This window comes from Aulonocara sp. 'chitande type north' Nkhata Bay, linkage group LG23 (genome assembly GCF_057382095.1).
Source record: "Aulonocara sp. 'chitande type north' Nkhata Bay isolate Kocher_YH1m ecotype deep benthic linkage group LG23, A_spYH_male_GT1.1, whole genome shotgun sequence".
Taxonomy (NCBI): Eukaryota; Metazoa; Chordata; class Actinopteri; order Cichliformes; family Cichlidae; genus Aulonocara; species Aulonocara sp. 'chitande type north' Nkhata Bay.
The window spans coordinates 46823347-46836796 of record NC_141365.1 but is presented as its reverse complement, the minus strand read 5'-3'; the positions used below and the strand labels follow the sequence as shown (position 1 = coordinate 46836796).

General features: G+C 42.2%; 3 protein-coding genes across 3 annotated transcripts in view; all 3 read right to left on the bottom strand.

The window, feature by feature from the left end:
- LOC147302806 (protein NLRC3-like) overlaps positions 1 to 13450 on the bottom strand; it is a 341154-nt gene that overhangs the window by 59566 nt on the left and 268138 nt on the right. The gene's annotated exons all lie outside the window — the stretch shown is intronic.
- The window catches only part of LOC147302807 (NACHT, LRR and PYD domains-containing protein 12-like), a 291268-nt gene that overhangs the window by 13239 nt on the left and 264579 nt on the right, over positions 1 to 13450 (bottom strand). The window lies entirely within an intron of this gene.
- LOC147302818 (NLR family CARD domain-containing protein 3-like) lies at positions 104 to 12343 on the bottom strand. Its single transcript, XM_086284447.1, has 3 exons — positions 12070 to 12343; positions 361 to 2131; positions 104 to 281 (listed from the first exon to the last, which is right to left on the bottom strand). Exons 1-3 carry the CDS (start codon positions 12341 to 12343, stop codon positions 104 to 106), a joined length of 2223 nt encoding a protein of 740 aa, XP_086140573.1.

Sequence of the window (13450 nt, the reverse complement as noted above, 5' to 3'; positions counted from 1 at the left end):
ATAAACTCAGGAACTTAAAAGGAAAATTGTGCTGACTTTGAACGTCCGCATCAAGATAAACTTACAGATTTAAGAGTCAAAAAGTGTCAAAACGTCTGTATCCTTACCTGAGAGTTTCAAGTTTACAGTCAGGACTCTTTAGTCCAACACACAGCAAATCCAATTCTGAATCCTGCAGCTTGTTCGCGCTCAGGTCCAGCTCTCTCAGATGATTGGATGGGGAGCTGAGAATTTCAGACAAAGCTTCAAAGCTTCTTTTTGAGAGTTTACAATCTCTCAGCCTGAGGAAGAATAACAATGGAGACATATTCTTTTATTCATCTAGCATTATTAAACATATTTGTTCATAGATTCACTTACAGCACTTTCTTGGATGCTTTGACCACTGGCAGCAGCTTCAAAAATGCCTTCTCTGAACGGGAGTATTTCTCCAGGTCGAACTCATCCAGATCTGATGACAGTAAGATGAAGACCAGAGCCGACCACTGAGCAGGAGACAGTTGATCTGTGGAGAGACGTCCTGATCTCAGGGACTGTTGGATCTCCTCCACTAGAGAACGATCATCCAGTTCATTCAGACAGTGGAGCAGGTTGATGCTTTTCTCTGCAGACAGTTTCCCACTGAGCTTCTTCTTGATGTACTGGACTGTTTCCTGATTGGTCTGTGAGCTACTTCCTGTCTGTGTCAGCATGCATAGGAGATCCTGATTGGTCTGCAGTGAAAGACCCAGGAGGAAGCGGAGGAACAAGTCCAGGTGTCCATTTGGACTCTCTAAGGCTTTGTCCACAGCACTCTGGTAGAAGTCTTTTACAGTAAGTGTTTTCTGGAAGATTTTAAAGCGAGGAGATTGTTTCTTAAGCAGGTTGACTCCAGAGTTGATGAAGGTCAGATAGACATGAAGAGCAGCAAAGAACTCCTGAATGCTCAGATGGACGAAACAGTAAACGACACCGGTGAACATGTGACACTCATCAGCTTTAAAGATCTGTGTGAACACTCCTGAGTACACTGAGGCTGCTCTGATATCGATGCCACACTCTGTCAGGTCTGATTCATAGAAGATCAGGTTTCCTTTCTGCAGCTGATCAAAGGCCAGTTTTCCCAGAGACTCAATGATCTTCCTGCATGAATGTGTCTCAGCTCCTCCATCATACTTGATGTCCTTCGTTTTTAGGTGAAATAGCACAAGGCGTAGGTAGAGCTCTGTGAGAGTCTTAGGCAGATCTTTGCTCTCTTTGTTCTTCATGACAAACTCCAGAACTGTAGCAGTGATCCAGCAGAAGACTGGGATGTGGCACATGATGTGGAGGCTTCGTGATGTCTTGATGTGGGAGATGATGCTGCTGGCCTGCTCCTCATCTCCGAATCTCTTCCTGAAGTACTCCTCCTTCTGTGGGTCAGTGAACCCTCTGACCTCTGTCACCACGCCAACACAGTCAGGAGGGATCTGATTGGCTGCTGCAGGTCGTGTGGTTATCCAGAGGCGAGCAGAGGGAAGCAGTTCCCCCCTGATGAGGTTTATCAGCAGCACATCCACTGAGGTGGACTTTCTAGGGTCAGTCAGGATTGCAGTTTTGTGGAAGTCCAGAGGAGGTCGACACTCATCCAGACCATCAAAGATGAACACAACCTGGAAGTCTTCAAAGATGTAGATTCCTGCTTTTTTGGTTTCAGTAAAGATGTGATGAACAAGTTCCACCAAGCTGAACTTTTCCTCTTTCAGCAGATTCAGCTTTCTGAAAGTGAATGGAAACATGAACTGGATGTCCTGGTTGGCTTTGTCTTCAGCCCAGTCCAGAGTGAACTTCTGTGTTAGGACTGTTTTCCCAATGCCAGCCACTCCCATTGTCAGCACTGTTCTGATTGGTTTATCTCTTCCAGGTGGGAGTTTAAAGATGTCTTCTTGTCTGATGGTTGTTTCTGGTCTGTCTGGTTTCCTGGATGCTGTTTCAATCTGTCTGACCTCATGTTCATCATTGACCTCTGCAGTCCCTCCCCCTGTGATATAGAGCTCTGTGTAGATCTGACTCAGGAGGGTCGGGTTTTCTGTTGTAGAAATCCCCTCGAGCACACACTGGAACTTCTGCTTCAGGTCTGACTTGAGTTTGAGCTGACACTCAGTGAGAATCTCTGCATGAATAAACAGCAAATGACACAAATGAGAAAACTGCATTCTGGTTACTGTGGTTATGTGTTCAGTTCACTGGACTCTTGGTGTCATGATCCGGGTGAGTCTGAGTAACTTTCCACAGCATCAGCTCTCCTCGCCTGGGTGGAGCCCTCCTCACTCCTCCGTGCTCCTCACCTGTTGCCAATTACTCCGGCAGTATCTATGAGCAGCACTCACAATGAACCTTCTCCAGATTGTCTGCTTACCACAGTCAGTTCTCTGCCTCACATTTTGTCTTGTGCTCCTCAGCTTGTTTCGCGTAACCCTCTTTTCCTGTTCCCTAGTCGGCACCTGGATACATCTTCCAACTCTCGCCATAAGTCACGCCTCAGGATTCTGGCCTGCCACTGCTGGGAAAACTCACTCTTGCAAACTGCCATCCTCACCTGCCTGCCTCCCTGTGCACCCACATCTCACTCTGTACCCAGATTTAATTCATCTCCTCCTCCAGCTGATCTCCACCTGCAGCCACGTAACACCTCTTAGTTTTTAAATCTTGGACTCATTCACTACACTGTGGACCACTCTGATTATTATCTCCTTTGTTCCAGTGATCCTGGATAGTTTCTATTCGCCCGATTCTGCCCCTGTTGTTCCTTTGACCTGCCTCAGCTTATGTTCTGGCCTCAGCTCTGCACTTCTCATAATACCTCGCTTGCTGTTGAATTTAGCCGTGATTCAGCTTTCTCCGTCAAGAAATCTAGTAAAATACATTTCTGTTAAAAGTCACTCAGCCTCTGTTTTTTGGTTCTGTGCTTGACTCCATTCCTTTTCATGAGCCATTGAGCCCTGACACTTGGGTTATAACTGAGGGCAGGTTTTATAGAGACACATTCGATTTAATTATGTTTATTTATACAGCACCAAATCAATACTAGCAACATTTCACATATTACATAAACAACACTATGGAGCCAGTGATGAATAAATATGTAGAATAAATGAAAGAATTTCAAGTATAAAAGTTTTTTTTTAATTCCTCCAAATAACAACAACAGTCACCCCAATGTGCTTTATATTGTAAGATAAAGAACCTACAATAATACAACTGAAAAAAAAAACAACTATCTTTTTGGGTCCTGAAAACTGAAGGCTCTGCCTCCCATTCTACTTTTAAATACTCTGTGAACAACAAGTAGGCCTGCAGAGCGAGAGCGAAGTGCTCTAACAGGGTCATATGGTACTACAAGGTCATTAAGATAAGATGGGGCCTGATTATTTAAGACCTTGTATGTGAGGAGCAGGATTTTGAATTCTGGATTTAACAGGAAGCCAATGAAGGGAAGCCAAAACAGGAGAAATCTGCTCTCTCTTTCTAGTCCCTGTCAGGACTCTTGCTGCAGCATTTTGGATTAGCTGAAGGCTTTTCAGCGAGTTTTTTGGACATCCTGATAATAATGAATTACAGTCGTCCAGCCTGGAAGTAATAAATGCATGAACTAGTTTTTCAGAGTCTCTCTGAGACGGGATATTTCTAAATTTAGAGATGTTGCACAAATGGAAGAAAGCAGTCTTACATGTTTGTTTAATATGTGCGTTGAAGGACATGTCCTGGTCAAAAATGACTCCAAGGTTCCTCACAGTGTTACTGGAGGCCAAGGTAATGCCATCCAGAGTAAGAATCTGCTTAGATACCATATTTCTAAGATTTTCAGGGCCGAGTACAATAACCTCAGTTTTATCTGTATTAAGAAGCAGAAAGTTAGCGGCCATCCAGGTCTTTGTGTCTTTAAGACATTCCTGCAGTTTAACTCATTGGTGTGTGTTATCTGGCTTCATGGACAGATGGAGCTGGGTGTCATCTGCATAGCAGTGTAAATGTATGCTATGTCTTCTAATGATGCTGCCTATGGGAAGCTTGGTAATGGGAGCGTTGCCAGCAGAAGGCTGAAGTGGAATCTCCAAGAAAGCTGCAGAAGAAAAAACATGAGCTGAAATGGTGGATTTCAGTCAAATAAGGAGAACTGTGGCTTTCCTCCAACCTTTGACCAATCACCTTAGTGTCCTGTTTATCAACTGTTGTGATATTTTGATACCATGGTAGCATTTACAGGATATTGTTTTATTGTGATATTATACAGAAAAGAGTTACTCAATAAGGCCCATTTAATAGTTGTTTTTCTCTTTCTCTCTGACCCAAGAATTGATGTGTAAGACTCACAGGCTGGTACCCCAAGGTCGAAAACACCACAGAGACGAGACCACTTCCTTACTCCCATCCTCCCTTTTTCTTTATCTCTTAGAAAAAGGCTCGTTAAAGGCCAGGTGGTTTGTTTCAGAATTCACTAATGAAAGAACTCTGTATTCTATGTCTAGGAGTGTATTTTGCTGGGATGATCATAAATTGTAGCTGAACTGATAAACTACACAAAGGATACTTCTTTGCTCACAAGGCAGGAAGACGTTTCCTTATTTGGTCTGTACTGGTTTGAACTGGGAACTTGCTGACACACGAACCTTTTTTTCTCTATATAAGCTGTTGTATACTTAATAAACCTTTGAGTCGATTTGGGAAGACAACCTGAAGCAGTCTGTGTTTCCTTGTTCTCCCAAGCTGCTCCCGACGTCGTAACTAACCCAGCTGAGCGGCATACCTGAGTGTTACTTTGAATAATTAGGAATCTAATAAAGAAAGGACAAAACTCTGCTTATCGCTCACGCCTTGGAGGAAACCGGGGACGGAAATTTCCTTCAATTTTGGTGTCAGAAGTGGGATTGGCTGACAGAAGTTAAATATGCGTCTTTCATATTTATATAAAGACCGTATTATACCTCTCTCAGTGATCGATCCATAAAAAAAACGGGATATGCTGACGAAGTTTCACTTAGTGATCCAGAGAGATACACTGACGACTTCCTTAGTCCCCGAATAAAGTAAATTAACCCTTGTGTGGTGTTGGTGGACCCGCTAGAGTTGTGGCTTTCCAAATTAACACTATCAAACAATTTTATGTTAAATTACTATGAATTAATGTGTTATAATCAAGTGGAAAGACACAACACATTTACACGTGAAAGAATAATTAATTGTTTAACTTTTCTTTAAAAAAAAAAAAAAACGAAAGAAAAGTAAACTGAACACGGGTCTCACAGACCCGATTACCATACAAGGGTTAAAAGCAGTAAATTAAAAGCAGAAAGACACAGGAAGTTGCCTGTTGTTTTGCGAGAAGTTGCTCGTTAAGTGAGAAGTTGCTCACCAAAAAGTGACACAGGAAGTTGCCTGTTGTTTTGCGAGAAGTTGCTCGTTAAGCGAGAAGTTGCTCGTTAAGTGAGAGTTGCTCACCCAAACAAAAATTGCTAGCAATAAATTTAAAGTAACCTCAGCTGTGCCGCAGCGAAATACTAACATAAATCCTTCAAGCGTGTAAACCCCTCTGGAAATCACTGAACATGGGTCAGAATAATTCAAAGACCACAGACAAGTCCGATAAAAAATCAAAATTACCTGTAAAACCAAAAAAATTAAATTTAAAGTCTCAAACAACAGCTCAGTACGACTCCCATTTCCGGTTACGTGTAACCCACGTCCACGAATCGGCGAAGACTTCCATGATTACGTATCCAGAACATGCGGAAGTGCTTATGTGACTGACTTTGTTTACAACTTACGGACTGTAAGTTCAATGCATTCTAATTTATTTCTGGAGCCCTATCCCGAACGATTATCGCCAGAAAACAGGTCAGTAAAACTGAAGGCCAGTGCAGATACTACCACGAAAGCTAAAAGTGTTAAGATAAAGTTGAATTTTGATGTAGAAGGCTCAGAGGAAAGTGAGAAACTAATGTATGCAGGATTACCCGCTCCAGCACAGCAAGGAAGTTTCAGAGGACGGAAGGATAAAAGTAGAGATATGTGTTTTTATTGTGGCTCAGTTTTCCAGCAGCCGCAGACACCCAGAGCAAAAATGAATTTGTGTATTTCATTTAACATAAAGGGTGAAATGTTTGCTGACACTGATAACAGCTTATGTTTTCTCTGCCCTATGTACCGACATGATGGAGAAGGAACATCCTCTGTGTCAGCTGGACCCTCAGCAGAGAATGAACTCAACATCCTTTTTGTCCGGTACTCTATGTCACACACTGTGCCAAAAAAAAACGTGTACAGACGCCACTACCAGGTAATCCCATGACTGGGAGCCACACTTTTGTTTCTCTAAGGTCAAACAGTGATTTTGTTACATAACTCAGACATAGGTTACGAAATATGTCGACACATAGATGTAACCTACCTTATATTGACTTTATACCTTAAATACAACAAGCCAGTATATGTCAAGCAATGTCCCATTTCCACGGAAAAAGCCGCAGCTCTAGATGTCATCATAGGAGATTTAGAGACTACAGGAGTAATAAAGCCTACATTATCTCCATATAATACTCCTGTCAATCCTGTGCCAAAGCCTAACAAACCTGGCGTATGGCGTTTCATACAAGACTTAAGGCAAATTAATGCAGTCAACATTCCTCTGCCACCTCTCGTTTCAGATGTTCACAGCATATTGACATGCATTGCATACACATTTTACCGTGGTGGATTTATGCTCCGCTCCTTTTTCTCAGTACCTGTGCATGAAGACACACAGCCGTTATTTGCATTCACACATAGAAATAAGCAGTACACTTGGACTCGTCTGCCTCAAGGCATGATAGACAGCCCTGCTGCTTTCTCAATGGTGGTCCGTGCTACCCTGGACAGCTTCACTCCTCCAGGGCTGTACTGGATGACCTCCTCCTCTGTGCTGAAAGTGAAAAACTATGTCAAACTGCTACACACATGCTTCTCCAGCACTTCCAAAAGACTGGCCACAAAGCATCAGCAAAGAAAATGCAGTACTGTCAGACTTCTGTTCAATATTTGGGATTCACACTGTCTCACGGAAAACGTTCCATGACTGCAGACAGGGTCAAAGCTGTGACCTCCGTCCCTCGTCCCACTACACAGAAGGAAATGTTGTCCTTCTTGGGCATGGTGAACTATTGCAGACAGTGGATACCAGACTGTTCTTTTCATGACCACATTCTGCGTGACTGTTGTAAAAAAGAGAAGCCTCCTCGAATACTGTGGTCCACAGAAATGACTGCCTCTTTCAATGCATTAAAGGGAGTGCTGACCTCCGCCACTCAAAGGTGCTGCCTGAATTGTTCAGGGAATGCCGGCCTGCCTGAGGGCAGTAGCAGCTTGCTCTATCATGATAAGGGACTGCGAGAAGCTTACACTCTCACATGACACTATTCTACACACCAATCACCAGGTCATGACCATTCTAGCAAACATAACTACACAACACATGCAAATCTCACTATAAAAGCGAGCAGCACACCTGATTCGCCAGCACATTTATTGATCCTATGCTGTGTTCTTCTGACCGACAGGATGGCTCAGACAGGCTTGACGATCATGACTGCATGACACGTATACAGGAATCCACAGCACCACGTCCAGATTTAGAGCAAACACCTATCCCAGACTCAGCCACGGTTTATGTGGACGGGTCCTGTTCAAGGCCGAATGACAACTCATTTCTTTGTGGCTATTCAGTGGTGACATTGCCTGACATCATACTAGAGGCTCACTCATTACCATTTCACTCAGCACAAAAAGCAGAGCTCATGGCTTTAATACGCGCCTGTGAGCTACATTTGAATAAGCGTATGACAATTTACGCAGACAGCCGCTATGCATTTGGCGTTGTGCATGACTTTGGCACATTGTGGAGACAGAGAGGATTTAGATCTGCTGATGGAAAATAAATTGCTAAATTCTGATTTTGTTCAAAGACTTTTTCAGGCTATACAGCTGCCATCGGCCGTTGCAGTTGTAAAAAACGAAAGGACACAGTACAGCTGACACAGACGAAGCAACAGGTAATGCTTTAGCAGACGTGACAGCCAAGGCTGCAGCTGCATCACAGCTCCCACCTCCGCAGGAAGTATTATCTGTGCCCCTACAGCTGCCACTTGTTACACTCCCAGACTATTTAGAAACAAATGTTGGTTTAAAATTCATACAAGAGCAAGCCTCTGCATGTGATTATACCTATTGGGAGAATAATGACTGTACCCTGGATGACAGAGATGGCCTATATAAAAATCTTAAGGGTTTGATTGCCCTCCCATATTCCCTGATGCCAGTCCTTGCCCGACATTTTCACGGTATGAGTCATGTCGGACAAAGAGGGGTAATAGGGGCAATAAAATCAAGATTTGTAATTAAAAAAAACATCACATGCAGTAAAAAGCATATTAGCAACCTGTCTAACATGTGCGCGAACTAATGTAGGAAAATCAAAAGCAAAACATCAGCATTTACCACAACCAGATTTTCCATTTCATACATTACAAATTGATTTTACACATATGCCAGCGCAAGGAAGCATCAAGTACTTACTGGTAATAGTGGATCAATTTAGTAAATGGGTAGAAGCTTATCCAACCTCAAAAGAAACTGCAGAAGTAGTCTATCAAAAGTTGAGCAATGAAATAATACCCAGATTCGGAATACCTCACCAAATTAACAGTGATAGAGGACCTTCATTCACATGAGAAGTAATTAAAAAGTGTGCTAAAACTTTAATGACCTGGGTCAAATTACTTACTCAAGTCCTGTGTGAGATTAGAAGGACTCAATCTGCAGTAACCAAATTATCTCCATTTGAAATAAGACCATTTCCAACACCATGGTCAGCTTCCAGAGGGGCACCGCTGTCAGAAGGTGATGTAGATATTGCATTGTCCGACTATGTCTACAATTTGGTAGAAACACTGAATAATAACTATCAGAAAGTTTGTCTCTCCCAGCCTCTCCCCTCCACAGATCCAACCCACAAGTGGAGACCAGGAGATGCGTGTTGGTGAAGCCACTAAAACCAAGGACACTCTGGGAGGCCGCGCATTTTCCAGCCCCCAGGCTTTACTGGCAGTGACGAAGAACCAGCATCCTCACAGACGGACAACCTCAGTGGATTCATGCCAGCAGGGTTAAGACCAGCCCAATCGGACCATCTCAGGCGTCGGATCAAGCAGATGACATCTCCGGCGGGCCAACGCCTGGAACCAGAGCAAATAAACACACGGGTAGACGACATCTCCGGCGAGCCAGCGCCAGGATTCAATCCACATACACACACAATCACTGATTAACACACAACGCCTGAAAGAGCCAAGACTCAGAGAGCTCTTTGATGCTTCACCTGAACAACAACAAGGTACTCAAACATCCAGCAGGAACAGAAAGCCAAAAGTACCACATGATGTCTAACCTGATAAAGTTAGACTCATTACATCCTGATCATGGAGAAAATGAAATGCCCATTGTCATCATATGACATTTATTCTATGTCTCTCGAACCTGGGACCAGGCCAGGAGACAACTGAAGAACTGTTTTTCTTATATATTTAGGTTATTTATCATACCTATCGCATTAACCTTAGGATTTCTCTTTGCTATTTTGTATTGTAGACTGCAACCATGTTCACATTTCTGCAGGTCATATTTTGCTGACTATACCTCATGCTCTATTTTGCAAGACACCTACTTAATGCACTCATTACGTTCCCTAAAATCAGTAAATAGCAACATAGACGCCACTAATAAACCATCTTATGCGCCCCCTAGAGCAGGAGTCAACTGCTGGTATGAAAATGCCAGAACAGCCGCTCGTGATTTAGGAAACAGTAACTGTTATGCCTGTTCAAAGGCTAATCCAGAACAGGTAATAGTAGGATACCCCATATCCGGTTTCCCCCTCACTGAGGGACTAGAGAAAATCGGCGGAGATAATGCTCTCCTTAAAGACACTTTACAGTTGACTCTGAGCCCTCTCGACTGCCTACTTAGACACACACACACACCAACTAACCCTGAGACTCCATTAGGCGAATTATTGAAGTTATCTAATGACACCGCAGGGACCTGCGCCCCAATGAAACGCCCTAAGACTAGGTTAAAGCCCTCACTGCCCTTAGGACAGATCCCTCTCCATTTTAATACTAGTATGATATGTCTGCGCAGACTAAAGTTAACTGGCCCAGACACACACATAGATTATACAAAGGATAACTATACATTCTTCTCTGACTCCCCAGGTGCACGCTGCAATGAGACATGGCTAGCTGTCTCTGTGGCTGAAGTTGTATCATATCTGGAGGAACACACACACAGTTCAAGTTCGAGCAGAGACTCGATCATTGTTCCCCCAGAGGGTGTATTAAATGATACTGACTGGGGGGAGTTAGTTAAATCACACATGGTCACGCGCCTAACTAGACCAATCCCACATGCTTATTGGATGTGCAATAATACTCTTAGATTGGCTTTACCTGTTAATTGGACCGGTACCTGTGGTCTAGTAACCGTTGATGTTTGTTGTACTTTCATTCCCAATAACACCGCCCCTAACAGTTCATTCACACAAGCTATGAATAAACTTGAAGCATTGCAGATAGAACTAATTGCCAATACAGGCCACGGTCAGTGGCTAGACAAGTGGCTACAGGACACGTTTGGGAAATGGAGGGAACTAATTGTAGCCTTTGTAACCGTTGCAGCATGTATTATTTGTTTTTGATGATTATTGTCTGTTGTGTGATACCATGTATACGCTCTCGGAATTTTTGATATTAAGCTTGCTCGAAGGACCAGTTACATTTATGATTTGTTTTATGTTTATGATTTGTCTTTATATTATGTTATTACATTGTCTTTATACTATGTTATCATTTCATGATAAAAGGAGGGAACTGTTGTGATATTTTGATACCATGGTAGCATTTACAGGATATTGTTTTATTGTGATATTATACAGAAAAGAGTTACTCAATAAGGCCCATTTAATAGTTGTTTTTCTCTTTCTCTCTGACCCAAGAATTGATGTGTAAGACTCACAGGCTGGTACCCCAAGGTCGAAAACACCACAGAGACGAGACCACTTCCTTACTCCCATCCTCCCTTTTTCTTTATCTCTTAGAAAAAGGCTCGTTAAAGGCCAGGTGGTTTGTTTCAGAATTCACTAATGAAAGAACTCTGTATTCTATGTCTAGGAGTGTATTTTGCTGGGATGATCATAAATTGTAGCTGAACTGATAAACTACACAAAGGATACTTCTTTGCTCACAAGGCAGGAAGACGTTTCCTTATTTGGTCTGTACTGGTTTGAACTGGGAACTTGCTGACACACGAACCTTTTTTTCTCTATATAAGCTGTTGTATACTTAATAAACCTTTGAGTCGATTTGGGAAGACAACCTGAAGCAGTCTGTGTTTCCTTGTTCTCCCAAGCTGCTCCCGACGTCGTAACTAACCCAGCTGAGCGGCATACCTGAGTGTTACTTTGAATAATTAGGAATCTAATAAAGAAAGGACAAAACTCTGCTTATCGCTCACGCCTTGGAGGAAACCGGGGACGGAAATTTCCTTCATCAACCATAATAAAAAGCATTTACTGTCTGGGCATTTTTTTGTTTGGGTCTCCAAACAGCAGAAAGAAATGGCAGCCATTTTTTTAACTTTACCTTCAACTGGTAAATAGATTTAAGAAAAAGCACTTTGATCATATTTGTGACGTGTCCCAAACTGTTGTTGTCGCCTCATTTATGTTGATAAAACAGCTCTAAAACCAATCTGACAATATAAATCTGTAAAATGGGCAGAAAACCTGCTGCTGGTCCCATTTTAATCAAACCAACCCAAAGAGCAGATATTCATGTGTACACAGGAGGTTATTTGTGCAGATGCATAAAACACAAACTGTTGGCTTTCTGCAGTCTCTCACTCCTGAAAGTGTTGGCAAGTGTTTTGGATTTATTATTTATATGGATTTTAATGGCACCTGTGTAATGTTAACTAAGGTTTTTATTGTTTATGTATTTTTTGTTTAGTCATTCCCTGACTTACCTGTGGGTTCTGGGATGGTTTTATTTAAATTCTCCAACAGATCATTCTTGTTTATCCTCCCCAAAAGATTTTTAGTGACTTCAAAAGTGTTGATAGAGTAGGTATCAAACATCAAATCCACTATGTCCGTCCTCTCTGCATTCTCCAGTTTACTCACTGGGATTGCTGGTAAACCTTCTACAGACCCGTTCTTCAGATGCCACTTAAATTTTTCAAAGTCATCACGTCCCAAATCCTCCAAAGTCCCCAGAAGGATTTCTTTAGGTGTCGTCATCTTTTACCCTGTAAGGACCCGATAAACAAAGACTGTAACAACAGCTGGAGAGGTAATTGTCTGATTTATCATAATTTAACTTGATTCTAACAGCAGTTCATCACTACCACCAATAAATTTCTTAGGCTCAGAATGCAACAAAATTGCACATGAAGAAGCACATAGAGAAGTATCCAAGTAACACTTTGCTACAATATAAAACAAACAATTATAAATAAAGAAAATATATAAACTAAATATATACACTACCCGTCAAACGTTTTAGAACAGCCCAATTTTTCCAGTGTTTTTGTCACGGTTTGCGAGCCGTGTGTAAATTATCAAAGGACCCTTTATGCAGGCAGCTCAGATGCAAGTGAGTTTATTCATCACATGGTGATACAAACAGAAATGGCGAAGGTGAGCATGGAAACTAAGCAAAAACCTAAAAACTAATAGTACACGAATATGAAGAAGTACACGAAGGGAAGACGAAAACACGGAACACAAGGGGTGGGAGCAAAGCACCACAACACATCACTATATAGACAGTTACACAGAGGGAGACACAGAAGGCAACAACACAGGGCGGAACAAGTGGACAGAGAAGACTAAACACAGAACAGAGTGCACAGAGAAACAAGGGGGACAGGGAATCAAAACCTAGGAAGCATAGAATAACTCACAAACTAAACTGACATAATACAAAAATCACAAAGAACTGAAACCACTAGCTCAGGAGACCCAGGACCCTGACAGATACGCAGACAAACCAGCAACTAACAGAGGCAAACACAAGGTTTAAATACACAGAGGGATAACGAGGGAATGAGACACAGAAGGAGGACACAGCTGGGAGTGATTGACAAGACGAGACAGAGGAAACGCAAACTAAACACACTGACATGAGACACGGACCTTCACAACAAAGCAGGAAATACAAAGACTGAACTTAGAGGTACAACAAAACACAGAACCAAAACGTAAGAATAAACAAAGATACATCATGAAATCAAAGATTAACAATACGAAACAGAAAACACTGAGTCACAGACCCAGGATCGTGACAGTTTTATTGAAAATATCCTTTTTATTTCTCATTGCGCTCTGAAATGAAAGCATAGTACA

What these genes read in the sequence shown, in the direction of transcription:
- LOC147302818 (XM_086284447.1), bottom strand. Translation starts at nt 12,343, where the DNA reads ATGACGACACCTAAAGAAATCCTTCTGGGGACTTTGGAGGATTTGGGA. An exon ending in AACCATCCCAGAACCCACAG is followed by an intron (nt 2,132 to 12,069) that starts GTAAGTCAGGGA and finishes TTATTCATGCAG; the next exon opens with AGATTCTCACTGAGTGTCAG. An exon ending in AAAGCATCCAAGAAAGTGCT is followed by an intron (nt 282 to 360) that starts GTAAGTGAATCT and finishes ATTCTTCCTCAG; the next exon opens with GCTGAGAGATTGTAAACTCT.